Here is a 21,817-nt window from a genome sequence, read left to right as displayed (position 1 = left end):
TTTTTCTACTATAAATATAGTATTTTGCTTATTGGACGTTTATTGAATGTTGTTGACACTGCATTAGTTTCTGCTCGGTCATATCCTCATGGTTCCTTGTCCTACTTGTTCAAGCATTTTTCTGAATGCTCCTGTAGGAAACCTCATATAATCTATAACCTTTAATCTAATACAGTTGTCTTTGTCAGGTAGGAGTTTCTAAGAATTGCACAATCTATTCTAATCACATCTCTAGAAATATCTTGAGCGATTTTCCATTCCACTGAAGGCTCTTTATTTTGGTGATTGAATTTAGGCCCAGTCTGAAAGAGGTCCTTAGTTACTCACCAGTTCAGTGCATCCCAGGTTGGACTGATAATATGGTGTTTTCTAGAACTTGTAGGCCACTTGTCAAAACTACTATGTGTGAAAAGTAAATGAAGTCAGTAAAATCAAAAAATAAAGGGATTTAAATGTGTCCTACTGAGTTTGACAATTTAAGTGCAATCGCCAAGCAGGATTTGGTTACTATACATTGAAATATTTCCTCTTATTTCCAGAACATTCACATATTTGGATGAGTGCTGTTTTTTTGTTCACTAAAACTATTATCTATGTAATATACAAAAAAACGTTGTTTAATTATTAAAATTAAAATTAGTAAAATTACTAAAACCAAACAAAATCTAAAAAGCTTTTTTTTTTTAAATTCATATCATGAACAAATACTGTAATAGTGTATGACTGATACTAAAATAATTGGTTCTATATGTAAAAAATGTAAATGTTTTGTCATATAATATAACAAAATGATATATCAGTTATATAAAGATTATATCTTTTGACATTATATAAATAAATTATATCATATAAATAATTTGCATCAAGATGCAATTCAGCCTCGTTTAAAGTTTTATGTAACTTTATGCTTCAATAAATCAAAGAAATCAAGGCATTCTTCTTGAACCATATGGGGTAGAATTATTGAAAATATTATTTGAGGCAAAGGGCAGTTTAGCCTTGTTTAATGTTTTATGCAAGTTAGTAAGGATTAGATCAGGCCAAACTGTTGTGATGTCCCAAGAGTTTTTTTGGGAGTATTTTTTTATTTTTTTATCCCATCCTAGGTCTTTCTGTTTCTCCTGTGAGAGGGCAGTGGGTCAGAGAGCTCTGATTAATGAAAGGCCTGAGGGAGGACAGTCATGCAAGAAAGAGAGAGAGAGAGCATGTGAGTTATGAATTGCATTCCTGTGTAAATGTACAAGACTCTAAGAGCCTGAGTGACTGTTGGTAGAATGAATTGTGATGAACTGCCAGACTGTTGCTGTGATCCTTGGGTGTGTTGCAGCAGCATGAGTCGTGAGGTGTGCTCTTCCTCTCGGCATCTCTCTTTCTCTCCCTCCTCCTCACTGCAGATAACTACAGAGTGATCAAGAGGAGGGGTGAGACTTTTGGAAAAGGAGAGACTGCAGTACTGCAGAAGCTGGGCGTTGGCTGGGAATTTGAGGAGAGGGAGTAATGCAAGTGAACAAATGAGGACCAGTGGAACGACTGAAAGTAAGAGAGGAGATAAAACGGGAAAGATTAAATGCTAGAAGGAGTGAGAAAGAGAGAGAGCTAAGAAGATGTTGTATTAACACTTTAGTACTGCCTGTCAAAAGACTGCAAGTGACATCTTTAAGTCAACCGTTAATGAGCTTTTAATTGCTTATTGATGGTTTTCAGTGACCTCTTTCACCTTTGTGGAATCAGTTAACCATTTACATACAATACTAGACTGATGCATGTAATAAATAAAATATATGAAGAAGTAAATCAATAGCCAAATTATCACATTTATGAATAATTACAATAAGCATGGCATGGAGGAATTGTACATGGCAAATTGTTTTTGAAAAAGTGAATGAATGTAGTTTATTATTAATCAGTAAAAAGTTTACAATGGGAAACTGTCTCGGATGAACATTATGATTAATCAGAAAGAAATATATTTATGATTGCAAAATGCATAAACAACTGTTAGCATGACACTGAAGACTTAGTGACAAATGATTGAAAATCGCATGAATAAGCACTTTACTTTAAATATACTATTATTATTAATAATATAATAATATTAATATTATTATGGGATATTTTATGGGATATTTTGATTTGTTTTGTTGTGAAGAACGTAAATACTACATGATCAGGGAAAAACATGATTGTATCTCTAACAAGAAACATTTACAATAACAACAACAACAACAACAAAAAACATGGATTTAGATAAACTGCACCTAATAGCACAATTTACGTTTTAATTATATCTTTAAATATGATTTCATAAAGCATCAAAAATGTGTTTTTTTTTATAAGTCTGAGGGGTGAAATTATAGAGTTAAATTCAACAAGAATAAGTGGAAGACACAAAAGAGACTTTTGACTAAGAATTCAATTCAAGTTTATTTGTATAGCGCTTTTTATGATACAAATTATTGCAAAGCAACATTACAAAAAAATTATTTTCTACTATATTTAGTAGTAGCTTATCAGTGGTGACTCAGTTTATGTACATATGGCAGAAATGTACGGAAAAATCAATTAAAGACGTACTCTAACAGATGATGAACCCTGTTAACAGCAATTATTATATGATTCAATCAAACTGAATTAAGAAAAAGATACAAAATGAACAATAAATTCAAGATAATTCATTGTAAAAAAAAAATATATATATATATTTTTTTTTATGGTCAAAAGGAAGATACTGCAGCATCATCAATAAATGTGGACGGAGTCAAATAATAAGGAAACGCCTTCAGATGCAGTTACACCTAGCAATGAACATGATTAAATATAATTCAAACAAAGCTCCCAAACAAAATGTGATTTTTGTTTTAATTATGTGTCCAAGTGATGCAATAGTGCTTCTATGTGGCATGAAATTTTGAAAGTTACTGCAACACTGCTGGAGTTTTATCAGCACAGGGGTTTGGTAAGAGAAACAGGAAGCTTTACAAATAACTGGATTTAGAGTTTTAAATATTTAATGAGAAGAATCTGCAGAGACCAAACTAGATGCCTGCATTCATCACACTGCAGGAGCTGCTTGGGGACATTCACAAAGGGCTTTCCATCAAGGTCTTGGGCCGATCTCAAGAGGTTCAGTCAAATGCGCCATGACTAAAAGAGGCACACACAGTTCTTCACTACCACAGCATTCAGAGGAGGAGCACAAAGCTCACATCTCCCCAGGAGAGAGAAGTGCTCTGTGGTCTGTGATACTGCCGTGTCTTTGATCTCAAAGCAATGCAGGGTGAATTAAACAGCAGTCAAACTATGTGGGATGAAAGCAAAAAAGTTTTCCCATTGGAAAAAACTCCTCCTTAGAATGGAGCCCCTACTTATGTCGTTATATTTCTTTGGTGATGCAATATAAAGGCTAAATATTAAATATTATGCACTACTGTATGTGTCAAGGTCACTAAACTGTTGTTGTTGTTATAATTATTATTCTGTCTCAGATGAACACTATGATGCCAGATGTTGTCACACCCTCATGTTTTGCACTGTTTCCCATTCCTTTTTAGTTGTCAGTGTTATTCATTTGATTTCATCATTATGTTCAGGTGTGTGTGTCTCATTATCTTCACTATTTAAGTTCTGTTCAGTTTGAGTTCAGTGTTGGGTCTTAAGTTCTTGTGGAGTAGTGTTAGATTGGTTTTTTTTTTTGGGATTATTAAAATCTGTCGGTTCTTCACCGTCGTGTGTTGGATTGCCAAACAAATTCATGACAGAAGACCTGACCTAAAAGAAGTAGAGGCGTGCCTAAATCTTGTTTTATTTTCCGTTTTTCAGTGTTTTGTTTGTTTTTGTCTATGAATCACTTTGCTGCCCTTAACCTGCTCTGCCTAGAGGTCTCGCACATCAGACCACCTTCCTGGATGACTGCCTTTGCTCGTTCCTGCACACTGGCCTGAATAGCACCACACAAGCGCAGTTGTCTGTAGAACACCAGCTCCACTCCCAACCCGGAGCCCGTCTGACCAGGTGTGTGAGCCAGCAACACTGCACATGCCGGAGGTAGTAGTAGTGCAGTACGAGGGAATGGAAAGAAGCCCCGCCCACAACCTCAGACAGCACCATCCTGGAGCCTTATCTTGCCCGGGGGGTTCCAGTCTCCAGCTCTGCATTGGCTTGAAGATCTGTCTCCGCCTTCAGCCTCCGAGTCCTGGACTCCACCTCGGCCCTTTGACCCAGTGGCTCCGCCTTGGCTCCTAGCACCCTCATCTCCACCGTGGCCCATCATCCCACCTGCTCACTGCCTTATGAATTCAATTTCAATTCAATTCAAGTTTTTTGTATGCGCTTTTTACGATACAAATCATTACAAAGCAACTTTACAGAAAATTACGTTTCTACATATATTTAGTAGTTTTATACAGTAGCTTAGTCATTCAGTGGTGACTGTCAGTTCATGTGCATATGGCAGAAATGTTCCGAAAAAAATCAATAAAAAGACGTAAACAAACAGACGATTAACACTATTAACAGCAATTATGCAATCAAACTTATAGCAAAATGTGGTAGTTCTGTATGTTGTCTCTGGGTTAGCATCATCTGAGGTCCTCTGAGAGGCTGGCATCATCTCTTCTCAGGTGTTCTGGATCCAGACTGGAGCTTGTGTAAATCCTAGTTACCACGGGATGTAAATCCCGTGGCAAAGCAGAGAAACAAATAGAGACATTATTAGCGTAGCTGCTGTTCCAGCCAAGTAAAATTAATTAGTTTAACCCAAGTTAAAGAATAATAATGCACATTTGATCAGATATAACTGCAGTCCAAAATTATGAGATTTTATTTGAATGCGGCAAAGAGGTGTGTTTTTAATCTAGATTTAAACAGAGAGAGTGTGTCTGAGCCCCGAACATTATCAGGAAGGCTATTCCAGAGTTTGGGAGCCAAATGCGAAAAAGCTCTACCTCCTTTAGTGGACTTTGCTATCCTAGGTACTATCAAAAGTCCAGCGTTTTGTGACCTTAGGGAGCGTGAACTGTTTTGTTTGCCGCTCCTTTTATAGTTATTCATTTGATTTCATCTTCAGGTGTCATTTATCTTTACTATTTAAGTTCTGTTCAGTTTGAGTTCAGTGAGTTGTGTTGGACTTGTTCTCTTTGTAGATTCTGCCTTGTGCATTATTAAAGTCTGTTGGAACTTTATCTTCATCGTGCGTTTGATTACCAAACACTCCTGACGGATGTCTTATTTTGTTTGAGAACTGCATAAACAAGTATCATGGCATAAAAGGATAACTAAATTTAAATCAAAAATTTCTACACAACCAGAAATAAAAGGTCATTTGTTATTTATAAAAACCTAAATTATAATTTATTATTCTCGTAGCTTATTATAACTCTAAGTCTCAGACATTTAGACCCCACTATAGATGAAGTCAGTGGTTTTGTGGTACTTCAAATTATTTTTATATTTGGTTAAAGCTCTTGTGACATTCTTGTGGTGCTAAATATTTGACATTTTCCTAAGACCTGAAGTTAATCACCTGAAGTTATACTAATTATTTAGTTCTAAATCAATTTCTAAAAGCACCAAAATAGCCCAGAATTAATTTTTCCATATTTTTTCTCTCTTCAAAAAAGAAAAGAAAAAGAATGGCTGTACCTCCATATTGAGTATAAAAGCAAGGAGATAGAACAACACAAATAACAACACTTAATAATCACTTAATAGCTTTGTCTTATTCTCTCTTACTCTTCTCCCTCTCCCTCCCATTTCCTCTCAGTTTCTCACGTTTTCCACTAAGCAATATTCCTCCCTCTGTCCATTCTTCCACAGCATGCATTTTACCAAGGTCACCTCAAATCATCTCATAGCCCATGGACAGCTCTAGCTATGGCTCTTATGTGAAATATGCATATATGTATTGAGAAACAATTTTGAAGATGAAGCCAGTATGCTCTCTTCTTATGCAGCTGTCTCAGCAGAATTTTTCAAGTATGCAAGTCAGCACTAGTGGACCTGTGTTCTCGCTATCCAACAGATGGCAGCATTATCTGTAGCTGAATGTACACCAGCACCACCAAAACAAAATCTCACAAACACATGCTTAGATGAACACACAGGAAGTAAAGCAGCTCTGCAGTGCAGAAAAGAGGCTGCACCATTATCAATTATCCCTCCATCTCACATCAGATATCAGCTAGCAGGCCTGCGGACGCAGCACATTTCCCCCACCCCAGACCGGCCCAGTCCAGAGCCAACAGCAGCAGAAACCTTAGCTGGGTTCCCATTCATAGGGTCCCTAAGGGGATTTCTGCAGTGCTTCAATACACTTTACAAAATGTGTTTATTTGGAACAACAATAAAACACTTAACAATAATAACATATATACATATAACATATAATATATATAGCATATTTTATTCCCTATATATATTCCCCTACATTGACTGATAAAGTAATAAAATATCAGAACAACAATTTTCTTATTTGTACAATGTAATTTGGCATATTTTCAGGCATGCAGTGGCTGGTTATTGTAGAGTTGATATGTGCTTTATTGTTGCAGCATGACTTGCATCAATATAAAATCATATTATGTTTCCTTGATTCTATTGTTCTTTAATTTGCATGTTATTGTGGGCCGGCTGGGTTTTCTGGGTGTGACTCAGGGCTGCAGTGAGACAGGCTGGCTGCCCCATGCTGCCATAAAACTAATCACATCAATAAATGTCCCTAACCCCGCGAGGTGAGACAGCATTGCATTACAGTTTTTGATTAAATATCAGATACTGCGCCTGCAGGAAGGAGAAAGAGAATGTAAATATCATGTCCAGTGGCATCACCCTATGGAAAATTTGATGTCTCCACCCTCTGCAGTGATCTAATTCACACATACTCCTCCTGCTCCCCAGGAAATACTGCAAAATTATATTTTGTACACAAATATGAGTATGTTTTGAATTCTGACATCATTTTTAAGTAATAGAGGAAGAGGTAGTTGAAGAAAACAGTCCAAGATCATTTCAGAAACTCCTGGCATGTTGAGCTTGTCTGTGTAAACATTCATTATCTCTATAAGACAAAAACTAATTACCGAGATGAAAGTGGGGAGATCTGTTTGTTCTGTTACATACTGTTAGATGCTGCTTGCAGGCAGAGAGCCCATACAAGAGCCTAAAAAAACACAGACATACTAGACATGTAAAAGGTAATAATATGTATACTTTAAGTAACAATAAGTATCTATAAGGTACTAATATGAATCTTTTAAGGATAAATAAGGCACAAAGCTTTTAAAAGTGTACTGTCCCAATGACAATTTTTTTTTATTTTATTTTTTCTGAGAATGTATGAGACAATGAAGCCACCTCTTTAACAATTACAAGAAAAGCCAGCACAGCAGAGTTAAGCACAGGATGGTATAGCACAGCACAATATAATACATACAGAAAGTGCAACCCAGCTCAATACAATCCAGGACATCATAAATCTGCATAGCACATGGGGTGAACAATAAATGCAATGCAATTAAACCATCATAAGTTTTTGGACATGTTAGACATATTTAAAATGTACGAATGCCAGTGCATTAACTAATAATATTATGCCGTGATATAATATTATCCTGCTTATACAGTTGAGCAAGTTTGATTTCTTCCATATAAAGGTATGACAATACAATATATGTTTTTATATATATATATATAAAAGAAATATGTTTAAATAATGAAGGCCAATGAAGAATGCAGAAAAATTTAACGCCTACCATCACATTTAATTTGATAGCAGTTCATAAAGACTTGGATTCAATCTGATTCTTTGCACTCTCAGAAAAAAGGTACAAAATATGACAGCTTTTGCAGTTTTTTTATGCATTCGGTCTACATTTCAATGTATATGAGTCTTTTATGAATACATCAAGTATGGATCACACACCCTCTAACTACTAACATCGTAAACAATCGTGGTATAAAGAATAATTTATATGCATGTGGCTTAAGGAATTGATTATCTTGTGTTTTATTGTGTAGATTGTCTGCTTTAGACTCAAATATATATTTAAATCTGCTTACAGTCAGTGGAGTCATTGGACCCCCAGCTGTTTAAAACAAGAGAGTAAAAGATTTATGACCCCCACCCTTTTCATTTGTTTTTAATTGCCCTTCCTTGGGGTTTCTTAAAGAGATGAACAAAATAATTATATAATCAATAGTTTATCCCTCTTCTCAGTGTAATTAATTATTAATCTTATTAGTTTCACATGCAGTCTGGTATGTAATTGATGGTGTGGGCGAGTCATGCTTCTTGGCATTTCTAAGACGGTGTTTGACTTTGACTACGCTAGGACAAATGTATTGAACTTGATCCTGGTATGGACCGCAGCTCTGACAAGCAGGTGAAGCAATTGCTATCTGTGGACCTTCTCTAGTTGCACTATTTCATGGGTTATTTGATGCAAAATAAATAAAACATGGCCTCCTATTACAGTTACAATGAATAGTATGCCAACACTCAAACATTGAAATGAACACTTTCAGCTCTTTTTCAGCATATTTTGAATAGTTGCAGTACAAATCTTGATTCCTTGGTGTAAATTTACCTTTTTTGTGCCAGATGCAGCTTCTGCCTCCATTGTAGTGTAAAACTTTTGCTTATTTTATATGTAAATAACTCCTGTTTATTGCTAAACTGATTTTTTAAAACTATAATGGCCGAAATATATAAATGGACACTAAAACACACTATCGATCAAAAGCTTAGGGTCAGTTAGTTTTTCTTTTTGAATGAAATTAATACTTCAGCAAGGATGTGTTAAACTGATCGAAGGTCATAGTAAAGACATTTACATTGTTACAAAAAAAATCTATTTTAAATAAATGCTGCTTTTTGTAATTTTATCTTCATCAAAGAATCCTGAAAAAGATGTACCACTGGTTTTACAAAAATATAAAGCAGCAACTGTTTCAACATTGATAATAATAAGAAATGTTTCTTCAGCATTTTAGAATGATTTCTGAAAAAATCATGTGACTGAAGACTGGAGTAATGACTTTCTATTTTTATGATCAAATACATGCAGTCTTGAAGAGATTTCTTTCAAAAAATAAAAACCAATAAAAGTTATTTAGAAAATAGTAATAATATTAAAATGCATTTGCAAGAGAGAAAAGCCTTGAAAGCAAAACTGCAAAGCAAATGATGCAACAAATTCATCTTTCAGATCTATATTTATAGTACAGAGAACTAAGAACTAGCTCTGCATAACAAAATACCCAAAAGAATTGGCTCATGGTTCAAGTAGGAATAACTTCACACACAAACACACAGCCACAGCAATGGGCCCAAAAGCAGCATGTGTGACAGAATGTGATTCCAAGGCTAGACGTCTCAGAGCACAGAGACTTTCTCTCTCTCATTTATCATGCTTTCTTGCTATCATTTGTTTTTGTCTGCTGGATAATCAAAAAGTAAAGCAAGCCTTCCACATTCTTATGACACGATGACTGATCATTGCACATGTTTAGCCTCTGAAACTGCAGTCGTATGGAGACAACTATTTAGAGATGTGCAATTTAAAAAGAACTTAGTTACAGCATCTTTTAGATAGTTGCACATACATCAAGACAGCAAGAGTCCATACAAGTGTGTTTGTGTGCACGCATGCATGTATCCCAATCCTTTTCTGCTGAAAGTCATCTCTTGTTGGCTAATCTAATCTATGAAGGGTAAGCGGTCTCCTTTCCTGTCCCCTGAGAGGGACAATTTGTCGACACAGACATCAGTGATGCGATGACACTCCTCGAACGCTCTCACCTGATGAAGGACTCAAGTTTGGATTGGTTAGTTAGGTCACATGACAGAGGGGTCCACCCACAGAGCAGGCTAACTTTAAGACACAAATAAAATGCCTAACTCCGCCCGGTTTGCAGATGTAATATAAATATATGCCAAATTTCTAGGAAAATATTAAATGCACAATAGTGGCATGTATTGCATTATCAATAGCTTAAGTATGATAATCAGAAAGAAAGGAAGGGGAGAAGGTATAAAGGAGAGGAAGCTGCTGATGCATTGCAGATAAACCGTGTATCCTGGGCAACCCCTCCCTTTTCTATGCCCCCTCCACCCCCACCCCCCTCACTATATGACATCATCACATCACATCCTCCAACCTGATGATGCCCAGGAGAGGGGAGATGTGACTCAGCTTACAGACTAATGCCTTTGCCCCCCTGTGTGAGATCTGCAAACCCTAAAATACAGCTAACCTAACCTCTTCTCCTCTGCCTTGGTGTCTGCTGTGAAAGTATAAAAATGTTGTGAAAATGAGAAAGTAAAGATGACAGCTGACTCATTGAGACTTTAAAAAACAAGACAAAATGAATCCATAGTTTTGACAGTGCTTAGCAAACTCTTTTTTTTTTTGTTACAATCATTTCTGTACTTTCAGGGAGTGGATTTGTGCTACTTGTGCTCTCAGGGAGTGCATTCAATAACTTGAGGAAAACGACAAGTCATTCACGCTCCTGGGGTGAGCTAAATGAACACATAGTTTCTCCTGTCATCATTTTATCCAATAGAAAGCCCTCTCCTGTGAAGTTTGAGCAAGCATTCAGATCTAACAAATATGTTTGGCTTTGTGACACCCAAGTGCAAGAGAGAGTGAGTGAGTGAGTTGATCTAGCATTTATGTTTGGCTTTTTTGTTTGGATTTGTGAGAGAGAGTTGGTGGGTGGGTTGGGGTAATAATGGCTGTTAATAATGGCTGTCAGAATCTCTGTCTGCTTTGTTTAAATGTATAGTTCACCTATAAATGAAAACTGTGTCATCATTTAGTCATCCTCATGTTGTTCCAAACCAGTATGCTGCTATTTTTTTTCTTCTATAGAACACAAAAGGGGATTTTTTGAAGTATATCCAAATCAGATTATTTTTCCATACACTGACAGTGACTGCAGTAAACATAGCGGGAAAAAGTACTATAAAAGTATGAAAGTGGTCCTGTACTTGGTCTTCTGAAGTGAAATTCAGCTTTATATACTCCAAGTCTTCTGAGGCCATATGGTAGTTTTATGTAAAGAGCAGACTGAAACATAACTCCTTATTTTTGTCATTATTTGGATGTCTTCTTTATCTGATATAAGTCATTTCAGGTACTAAATCTCTGCTACTTAGCTGATGAGTTAAATCAGGTGTGTTTGATTAGGAAGTCCAGGACCAGGGCAGAGAAACATATGTAGCATCACAAAAAGCTATCATATGGCTTCAGAATGCTTATATAATGCATTATTCACCAGGAGGCCACAGTGGAGTGCTAGGGGGTATGTAAAAATGTTTAGAGAAAAAGCATTTAAATTTGTTAAATTATATATATATATATATATATATATATATATATATATATATATATATATATATATATACAATACTGGGTCTTTATTCAAAAAACCATATAGATGCCTTTTAAATTTTAGGATAGGGGCCCTTGCTTAAGTATGGTCATATTTGGGTGTCCTTGTCATTTACAAATTGAAAACCCTACAAAAAAAAAAATAAATTGCTTTGATAAGGCTTTTTTTTTTTTGGTCCATTTTTGCAGCTTGACTGTTGCACTGTTGTTAAATGGAAAAATGTTTGAAAATGATCTTTAGGTGTTCCACAGAAAGAAAGAAAAAACAATATATCAACAATTTCCCTATGGGTGAACTATTTCTTTAAATCTCTAGCATCCGTCCTATATTCTCAACAAAAAAACTCCTTGGCCTATGAGACAGACTGCACAGACCTTTACCATTCAACAGTTTGCGGTCAGTAAAATTCTCCAAGGCTGCATTTATTTGAAAACAGTTACAGTAAAAACAGTAATATTGTAAAATAAGTATTACAGTTTAAAGTAAATCAATAAATCTTTTCTATTTGAATATTTTAACATGTAATTTATTCCTGTGATGGCAAAGGTGAATTTTCAGCAGTCATTACTCCAGTCTTCAGTGTCACATGATCCTTTAGAAATCATTCTAATATGTACGGACAGAAATTTTAATAGAACAGCATTTGTAACATTATAAATGTCTTTGCTGGCACTTTTGAGCCACTTAATGCATCCTTTATTGCTGAATAAAAGTATTAGTTTCTTTCAAAAGAAAATTAAACAGTATTAGCGTATAATATGCTATTATCACTCTCATGGATTTACAGAATTTTACTCATGATCCTTATAACATCTACTGCAGTTATGTTATATGGAGATGTGATGTTGAAGCACTTTTTTTTTTTGTTTCACCAACTCACAAGTGCATGGACTGCATGGGTATATACACATGTTAAAGGTGTGTCTAATGAGGGTTGGATTTTGTCCATGACATAGATCGTTATGATGCTGCTCTCTGCTTCCACATCGATATGCTGATTCCCAACATCTTTGTTCTGCTAACCACCTCAAGGGGCTGATGAGAATAAGGCCATAAATCACAGCTAAAAAGAGACCAGCAGGGGTCTCTCCATCACTTACACACTTTTTCAGTGCCAACACACACATTAACCCTTTCTCGAACTCTCATGAATAAAAACATGACTCGCAGAAAAACACATTGAGAGGGAGAGGAATGAAAAATGTTTAGTTGATGTTAGCTGGGACCTTGAATGAGTCATGAAATACCCAGATCAATGTATTTCCAAATGCTTTCAGACATAAAGCAATTTTCACATTGTCTACCCATTAGTGCTGAGTCATCCGGTCTCGTCAGGAGAAGGAACCGAGCAAAAGAATCAGCATCAACTATATTTCCTGCACCACTACTCTGCATTTGCACCAGAGTTTATCTTGCAATCTAATCCTTTTTTTTAAGGTTTTGCACCAAATATGTTCACATGACAAGGCCCCATTTGATCCCATCCGTTAACATTTTTGTTCATCTCACTCCACTAATGCACCACATACCTCCTTCCAGCATTGTTAATTAATAAATCACAGGCTTCTCTGCGTACGTGCCTCATCGCTGTCATACCATAATGTAGTCACATTATAGCTGGATCTCTAATAGTGTATCACAGTAGGCTGGTACTGTAAGGGCGTGCTCTGCAGCATTACTGGTGGCCTGCATTGAATTTTAAACTGCACTGCTCTGTACGGCCACAAAAGCACATTGAGTGACAGGTGCCAGCTCCTCAGGGATGATTTGCACATTTTGAAGGGATGTTCATCAATCGGGGCTGGACAGTAGAGAAATAGGGTCACTGAGTTCAGGAGCTCTTCTTCTGCTGCTCTGAATGATTGCACACAGGCTAAATCTGGCTTCACATTAATGCTCGGATACAAATCCAATGACAAAGCAAATAGAATAAGTTCTATAATTTATTGGAAATATCTAATTTTAGTCCACTCAGGGGGACAAATTCATCGTCTTCTCATGGTTCAATAGGAATGGTTTGGAACATTGCGATGAATCATTTAGAATTTTCGGTGATACAATTAAAATCTGTGCTGAGCAAATGAGAAATACAGGAAATTAGTGGTTGCTAATGCTAGATGTCTGTATAAAGTCAAAACGACTTTCAACACTGCATAGTTCCAAATGGTTGAATTATCTACAGCAACTGCAGTTCTGGATCAATCAATTACCATCTCAACACTCTTTCTCAACTGAAGCATGTATGCTCAAATAGATAATAATTACATTAAAACTTTAAAATGTTTTTGAAAAGCACTGTGCATCCTTGGTATTTCTGAATATTATAACCCTATTTATAGCCATCTAACTCATTTTCCTCAGGTTTCATTAGAAAGAGGGAGATCATATAAGCATATAGTTTATCATATATATTAAAAGCCTGGCCATGTGATGCAAATAATGGTAAGAAGCAGAGTGCTTTCCATGCAGGTGTTATTTTGAGACAGTCAGCACTATCTGACATGTCCCAGTCCAACATGACATGTATTTTTTGTCTATTGTGAAAAGGCAGGATTCTTTTTTTATAGAAAAAAGTAATTCATCAACCAGCACAAAAAGCCAAAGTTACACAAATAATGGTTTGCAGCAGACCAGAACGGTGCTACAGAAAGTACTTGGAATTCCTACAAACTACAAAGATCATACAATAAAAGTAATATAATGTAACTAAAATATACATCATGGCTGAATTATTTGAATAATTCTCAGTGTTAAGACATAATTTAATTTAATTATGACTGCATGTTATTGTCCGTTTGAAATATGTTTTATATGAATAAAACAATGTAAAAAACGATACTAAATAATTTAAATAATGTATTTACTGGATTATTGTATTTTTTTTTTATTTATTTTTTTTCGGTTTGATTTTGTAGTTTTTTGTTAATTTACCATATTACTTACTGACTTACTAATTTCTAGCAATTCACAACTTTCAGGAATAGCATGGCATCTTAACATTTTAAATTCAGTCAAGACATTTCTTTTAAATAAATGAGTTCTACAGACATCTTTTTTTACAGTGCAAGGCACATTGAAAAACAAACCCCTGTTCAGTTATTCCTTGTAAGAAATAAAATTAAGTATCATTCAATTTCATATACTCAGCAATGTCAAATTGTAAAAAGAAAATAGTGTCATTGCATAGAAAGATTAGCACACCACAGTCCAGCCAAACGCCCTTGAATGTGTCTGATACGGGCCGCTGTCCTTGGTGCTGAATGTAGACGCCCAGTCAGTGACGGGCTGCGTGCTCAGACTCTGTCTGACTGAGGGACTCCAAATGAGTACCAATGATGTCACGTCGACTGTACATGTAGCCCTATAACCATATTGCATTTCTATCCAAACCAACATTGCTATATTTTGTAAGAAATTGTACTTTAACGCGTTTCATATCCACCCATGTCTCGAATAATGAAGCTTTAGGGTGTATAAACAGAAAAGGTTGGTCAGGGAGCGTCTTAAAATTGCATATTCATTTTACATAAAAGTGTATACATTTTGACTGCGTTTATAAACATTTGATGGCTGATAAACCATAAGTAGGCCTACTTATTATGTATCATTTTATTATAGACCTAGATTAAACAGCACAAACTTTTAGTGTCCTTTCGATTACAAACAGAAAATATATTTGAAAGTTATTTTATTTAAATCACTGAATATATCGCATACTGGATTAGCCACCCAAGCACACGTTATGTGTCCATGAAGCTGAAACAGCGATAAAAATAAGTGTAGCAAGCAGGACCCTCCCACATCGAGCTTTTCGCAATAGCGACTGGAGTATATAAATGCAGGTAGAACGGCTATCCACCGCTGAGAGAGCCACATACTCTACACCTATACACTACTTTACCTCACACTTCTTTTCATCTGCACGTTAACACCCGTCCGTCCGGATGAGTTATCCGATAGATACTATAGGAAGCCCTTACCGGAGGGTGATGGAAACCAGGACGAGCTATTCGAGCCCCTCCAGCGGGTTCCGCTCCCAGACCTGGTCGCGGGCAAGCCCGAGTTCCTCTTCGTACAAGAGGACCTTCAACGTCCCGGTGGCGCGAGCTTATGGCTCAACAGTTCTGAGCTCCACCGACAGCCTTGATTTCACTCAGACCTCCATCCTCAATGGAGACTACAAGCGCTCTAATGAAAAGGAACAACTCCAGGGACTCAACGACCGCTTTGCCGGCTACATCGACAAGGTGCACTTTCTGGAGCAGCAGAACAAGCAGATCGACGCGGAGATCCAGGCACTGCGGCAGAAGCAGGTGTCGCAGTCTCAGCTGGGCGAACTTTACGACCAAGAGCTGCAGGAGTTGCGCTCCATGCTGGAGCAGATCCATCACGAGAAGGCGCAGATCCAACTGGACACCGATCACATTGAAGAAGACATCCAGCGCCTCAGGGACCGCTTCGATGAGGAAGCCCGCATTAGGGAAGAGACAGAAGCGATCGTCCGTGCCCTGAAGAAGGACATGGGTGACTCAGCACTCGTCAAAGCAGAGATGGAGAAGAAAGTGCAGTCCTTGCAGGACGAGATCGCGTTTATCCGCAACAACCACCAAGAGGAGATGAGCGATCTGTTGGCTCAGGTGCAGGCGTCGCAGATCACCGTGGAGAAGAGGGACTACCAGAAGGCGGATATCACCGAAGCGCTGCGCGAGATTCGCTCGCAGCTGGAGGGCCACTCGACGCAAAACCTCCAGCAGGTGGAAGACTGGTTCGTGTGCCGCTACGCGAAACTCTCGGAGGCCGCCGAGCAAAATAAAAGCGCCATCAAATCCGCACGGGACGAGATCGCAGATTATCGCCGCCAGTTACAGTCCAAAACCATCGAGTTGGAGTCTGTCCGAGGAACCAAAGAGTCTCTGGAGAGGCAGCTGCACGACATAGAGGACCGACACAACAATGACGCTGCCAGCCTTCAGGTACATAATCGCATGCTGTAAACATTAAGCATAACATTTGTTTTTGCCATTTAAACAAACGTGCCATTTTCCAAACTTGCATTTTATAAGTGTTTTGAAAGTTGAAAAACAATAGTATCAAAGTTACTATATTTAATAATGTATACTTTTGTATATTTTTGGTTGAAAATCAAAATAATGTTCCTCAATCCCAGTTGAAAACTCATATTGGTAGAGTACTACTCTGAATACTGTGGTGAACAATGGTTGCAGCCTTGCTGCAGTTGTACTGGTGATGCATCATAAATCAGTTCGGCTTTTAAAATGTGCTGCAGCTATCATCAATAATGAAATCAAGAAACAGTTAAGTCTTCATGGCTGTGTGATGCTATTTTTTCAGAGCTCACTATGGAAAGCAGAGAAACAGACTGGTCATTCACAAGAGGATTTGCATATGATGCTTCATTACATCATAGGTGCAGCGGTACATCATAGGTGCAGTGGAATGGTTTTAGAAAGGGTTAAGGCGAGGCAGACACCCACAATGCAGTCTCTCCCCGCTCTTTGCTGAGTCAGAGCAGAGGCAGGGTTTGCTCATTGGCTGTGTCCTGGAATCACCTCATACACAGACTGAATACACCTAATGGTTGCCCTTGAAGCCATACAGTGATACTGTGAATTGTAATTTAATCGGCACTGTGAGAGCATTAGCATCATAGACACAAGAAGCTCCTTGTATAATGCCAGGAATACACACACACACACACACACACACACACAACAGTTTTTCCTGTCTTCGGAAACAGATTTATTTGACTAAACTGTCACAATATTGTGTCTGACGCACCAGGAAACCATTCACCAGATGGAGAATGAACTCAAGAGCACGAAATGGGAGATGGCAAGGCATCTTCGTGAATACCAGGACCTCCTGAATGTCAAAATGGCACTAGATATAGAGATTGCTGCATATAGGTAAGAGTGGTATATATTTTGCATAAAAGTATATGGTGTAAATACCTTTTATTTTTAGCTATTAATATTATAATTTATTATTAAAAATAATCAGATGTATTGTTATTATTACATTGCTTATTTTATATTTCATATTTATTAACAATTAACATGTAATATATTATTATAAAAATATTTATTAATGCAAACATGAGAATGAGAATATATTTTATTTTATGCAAAAAAAAAAAAAAAAAAAAAAAAAACAGCATTTCTTTAACACTTAATTATCTGTATTTTGGCAAACTATATAGCCATACATATTTCAGAGAAATGTCTACGTTATCGTTACATGTAATTTTAATAAAATCCTAAATAGCAATTGTATCTTCTTCTTCTGTGCCTTTTCTCTTTATGTAGAAAACTTCTTGAAGGAGAGGAGAGCCACTTTAGCACTTTCCCATATCGCCAGGCCGTCCCAAAAGGCCCCAAGGTCAAAAGTGAGCCTCCAAAGCTTAAAGTGCAGCACAAGTTTGTAGAGGAGATCATAGAGGAGACCAGAGTGGAGGATGAGAAGTCTGAGATGGATGAGGCTTTGGCTGAGATGGCAGAAGAGTTGTCAGCTGCCAAGGGAAAAGAAGAAGGAGAGGAGGAGGGAGAGGCTGAGGGTAAGGATGAAGAAGGTGGTGAGGAGGAAGGAGAGAAAGGAGAGGAAGGTGAAGGTAAGGAGGAAGGAGAAGGAGAGGAGGAGGTGGTTGCCTCTACCCAAGCCAAAGTAGCCTCTGGAGCCCCTGCTGAGGATGAAGAGGAGGGAGAGAAAGAGGGAGGTGAAGAAGAAGAAGAAGAAAAAGAAGAAGCTGGAAAGGGTGATGAAGAGGAAGAGAAAGGAGAGGAGGGTGACGATGAAAAGAAAGAGGATGATGCAGAGGAGGAAGCCGAGGAAACTAAATCACCCGAAGCAAAGGCCTCTCCTGAGAGTGAGAAAGCAGAGGAGAAGCAGACCAGTGGAGGAGAAAAAGAAGGCGAGGAAGAGGGTGATGAGAAAGACGAGGCAGATGCAGGTAGCGACAAAGGATCAACAGGTGAAAAAGAACCAGAAGCAAAGGAGCAGCCTAAGAAAGTAGAAGCAGAAGCGGCAAAGGGAGACAAGAAGGGAAAAGAGGAGAAGGAGGAGCCCAAATCTGAGATAGAAACAGCAACTGTGACGGAAACCAAGACAGAGACTCCTAAATCAGAATCTCCAAAGAGTGAGAGTCCAAAAAGTGAAAGCCCGAAGAAGGAATCACCTAAGACAGAGGCTCCAAAACAGGAAGCCCCCAAAAGTGAGTCTCCCAAGACTGAGAGTCCTAAGGCAGAACCATCCAAGAAAGAGACCCCAAAGTCAGAGCCACCGAAAGCAGAAACTAAAGAAGATTCCCCAAAGCCAGCAGATGAGAAAGCCACTAAAAAGAGTGAACCAGAAAAAGAGCCTGAAGATAAAAAGAAAGAGGCAACTGTGAACGGAGACACGGGCAAGAAAGACGAGAAGAAAGAGTCTGATAAGAAGGAGGTGATCTCCAACGGAGTGGATGAGAGCCCAACCAAAGATGAAACAAGCCAGAGGGTGGTGATCACCAAGACAGTGGAGACCATCACCACTGGGGAAGGTGGAGTCAAGCAAGTCACAAAAACTGTTACCGTCACTGAGAAAGGAGATGTGGTGGAGGAAACCGTCCAGGAGAAGGTGGTCTCCAAAGCCGTGGAGAAGCAGGAAGTGAAGGCCACTGAAGCAGATTAGACCATTGCGTCCAGCTCTAACCAACTGAAGAGGAACCGGGGAGGAAGCATATCAAGCAATCAACACAACACTAACATAATAAAGAAATCATAAAGCTCAAAAGATGTATTCCATTAACCACACTGAAACAAAAACAAGCATAGAGAGAAGCCATGCATAAGATGCGGCTAGAAGCTAAAAAATGCATGTTGAGTGACAGCTTTAAATGGGTTCTGCTGCATATGCGGTCCGGGACGCCGGGGACTCACTTCACTTTCGTTCAAACTGCAATACCTGGGGGAGGGGGGCGGTCACTTGAATGTGGCATCTGCATGCCAGCTCAGGGGGGAATATGCTCCTCGTTTTTTGAGATAGAAAAATAACCACCCTATGTATGACAGTAATATTAAATACTCACAGAGTGGTGGGGAATGACATGTACTTTGATTTTGAGCAATGAGGGGTGTAGAGACATGTGTTCTGACAAAAGTAGCCTTATAAATATTATCACGAGGACACCAAATGAGCCAAAAATGTAAAAAAGGACAAAGATGATGGTGAAAATAGCCCATGGTCATATACACTAAAGCAACTAAGAAACTCTTAGCCTTAAACATGCTTTTTACCGTTGTCAGTTGTGTTTACCTGAGTGCATTTGAAAATAAACCTGTAAGTGTGCACACACATTCATGTATGCATAGAATTGACTTGAATTTAATTACTTACCGTTAAAGAGGTGCTACCGTTTGCAGTCCCATGACTTTGTTCACCTGAATGAATTTCTCAGCAGCATTTGCTCAATAAACACCATATTAAAATACACTATTTACTTTGTCATGTCTTTTTCCTCAGGTGTTTGGTGTTTATTGGTGTGCATGGATTTTTATGTACATTATTTGTGAGTGTGGTTTACATATTTGCATACTTGGTTAGTGATGAAAAATATTAAAGTACAGCAATTTAGTTTAGGTTTTGAGTGATTTCACATGGAAAATAAAAATGTCTTTAAGTTTGTGCTACAAATTACAGTCAAGTTCTAAATATCTTTCAAAAAAGTCAGTCCATTTAGGAGAAGTAAAAATAGCCACCTCACTTCCTTTAGACACGTCCTTTAACTGTTGGACAGGTCAGATGACTAAAATGTGACAGTAATGCTGACTTTTCACAAAACAGGTAATATACTGTTTGTTGTTTGTTCAACTTTAAATATTTATTTAAAAAACCTTGGTATTGAGATTCATCACATTTTTGTTCTTAACGATAAGCAACTTATAGATCTGCCTAAAATGATTTACATCAGTATATGTAATTTATTTTTATTGAATATATATATATATATATACTGTGAGACATCTTCCGAATGCAATTACACGACAGTAATTGCCCATACAAGCAGCTGTATATGAGAATTTATTGAGAAAATGTTGCTGCATTGCAGGCTGAGATTGCACCATCAGAGATATACAACAAATACTCATAAATACCACAAAACTTTCATAATGGACATTCATAACGGACTGCCATTAAATATGATAAATAATTTAAAAACTAAAGTGATGAAACTACATTAATCAAAGTGTTTGTGTCTTTCCTGTCTATTCAAAAACATTTTCAGAATTATTTTTGTTGGTTTTGATTGGTTCTGTTGTCCTCATTTGTTTGGATAAAAGCATCTGCTAAATGACTACATGTAAATGTAATTATTTATATATTCAGCCCAGGGCTTTGTTCCCTGATACTGCTATTGTTACAAAGGACTCATCAAAAATTGCACCTCAAGTTCTGTGAATTATTTGTGCAACACAAGTTGTGGACTATTTACTTTGTCATGTCTTTTTCCTCAGGTGTTTGGTGTTTATTGGTGTGCATGGATTTTTATGTACATTATTTTTGAGTGTGGTTTACATATGTGCATACTTGGTTAGTGATGAAAAATATTAAAATACAGCAATTTAGTTTAGGTTTTGAGTGATTTCACATGGAAAATAAAAATGTCTTTAAGTTTGTGCTACCAAATTACAGTCAAGTTCTAAATATCTTTCAAAAAAGTCAGTCCATTTAGGAGAAGTAAAAATAGCCACCCCACTTCCTTTAGACACGTCCTTTAACTGTTGGACAGGTCAGATGACTAAAATGTGACAGTAATGCTGACTTTTCACAAAACAGGTAATATACTGTTTGTTGTTTGTTCAACTTTAAATATATATTTAAAAAACCTTGGTATTGAGATTCATCACATTTTTGTTCTTAACGATAAGCAACTTATAGATCTGCCTAAAATGATTTACATCAGTATATGTAATTTATTTTTATTGAGAATATATATATATATATATATATATATATATACTGTGAGACATCTTCCGAATGCAATTACACGACAGTAATTGCCCATACAAGCAGCTGTATATGAGAATTTATTGAGAAAATGTTGCTGCATTGCAGGCTGAGATTGCACCATCAGAGATATACAACAAATACTCATAAATACCACACAACTTTCATAATGGACATTCATAACGGACTGCCATTAAATATGATAAATAATTTAAAAACTAAAGTGATGAAACTACATTAATCAAAGTGTTTGTGTCTTTCCTGTCTATTCAAAAACATTTTCAGAATTATTTTTGTTGGTTTTGATTGGTTCTGTTGTCCTCATTTGTAAGTTGCTTTGGATAAAAGCATCTGCTAAAAGACTAAATGTAAATGTAATTATTTATATATTCAGCCCAGGGCTTTGTTCCCTGATACTGCTATT

The 21,817-nt window shown here is 37.2% G+C and overlaps 1 protein-coding gene across 1 annotated transcript; it reads left to right on the top strand.

The window, feature by feature from the left end:
* The first annotated feature begins 14,552 nt into the window (after positions 1-14,552).
* LOC109069465 (neurofilament medium polypeptide-like) lies at positions 14,553-19,881 on the top strand. Its single transcript, XM_042778906.1, has 3 exons — positions 14,553-16,367; positions 17,197-17,321; positions 17,721-19,881. Exons 1-3 carry the CDS (start codon positions 15,339-15,341, stop codon positions 19,075-19,077), a joined length of 2,511 nt encoding a protein of 836 aa, XP_042634840.1. The 5' UTR covers positions 14,553-15,338; the 3' UTR covers positions 19,078-19,881.
* Positions 19,882-21,817: the final 1,936 nt, after the last annotated feature.

This window comes from Cyprinus carpio, chromosome A21, assembly GCF_018340385.1.
Source record: "Cyprinus carpio isolate SPL01 chromosome A21, ASM1834038v1, whole genome shotgun sequence".
In the NCBI taxonomy this organism is placed as follows: domain Eukaryota; kingdom Metazoa; phylum Chordata; class Actinopteri; order Cypriniformes; family Cyprinidae; genus Cyprinus; species Cyprinus carpio.
The sequence above is the reverse complement of the archived record's forward strand: the minus strand, read 5'-3'. Positions and strand labels throughout refer to the sequence as shown.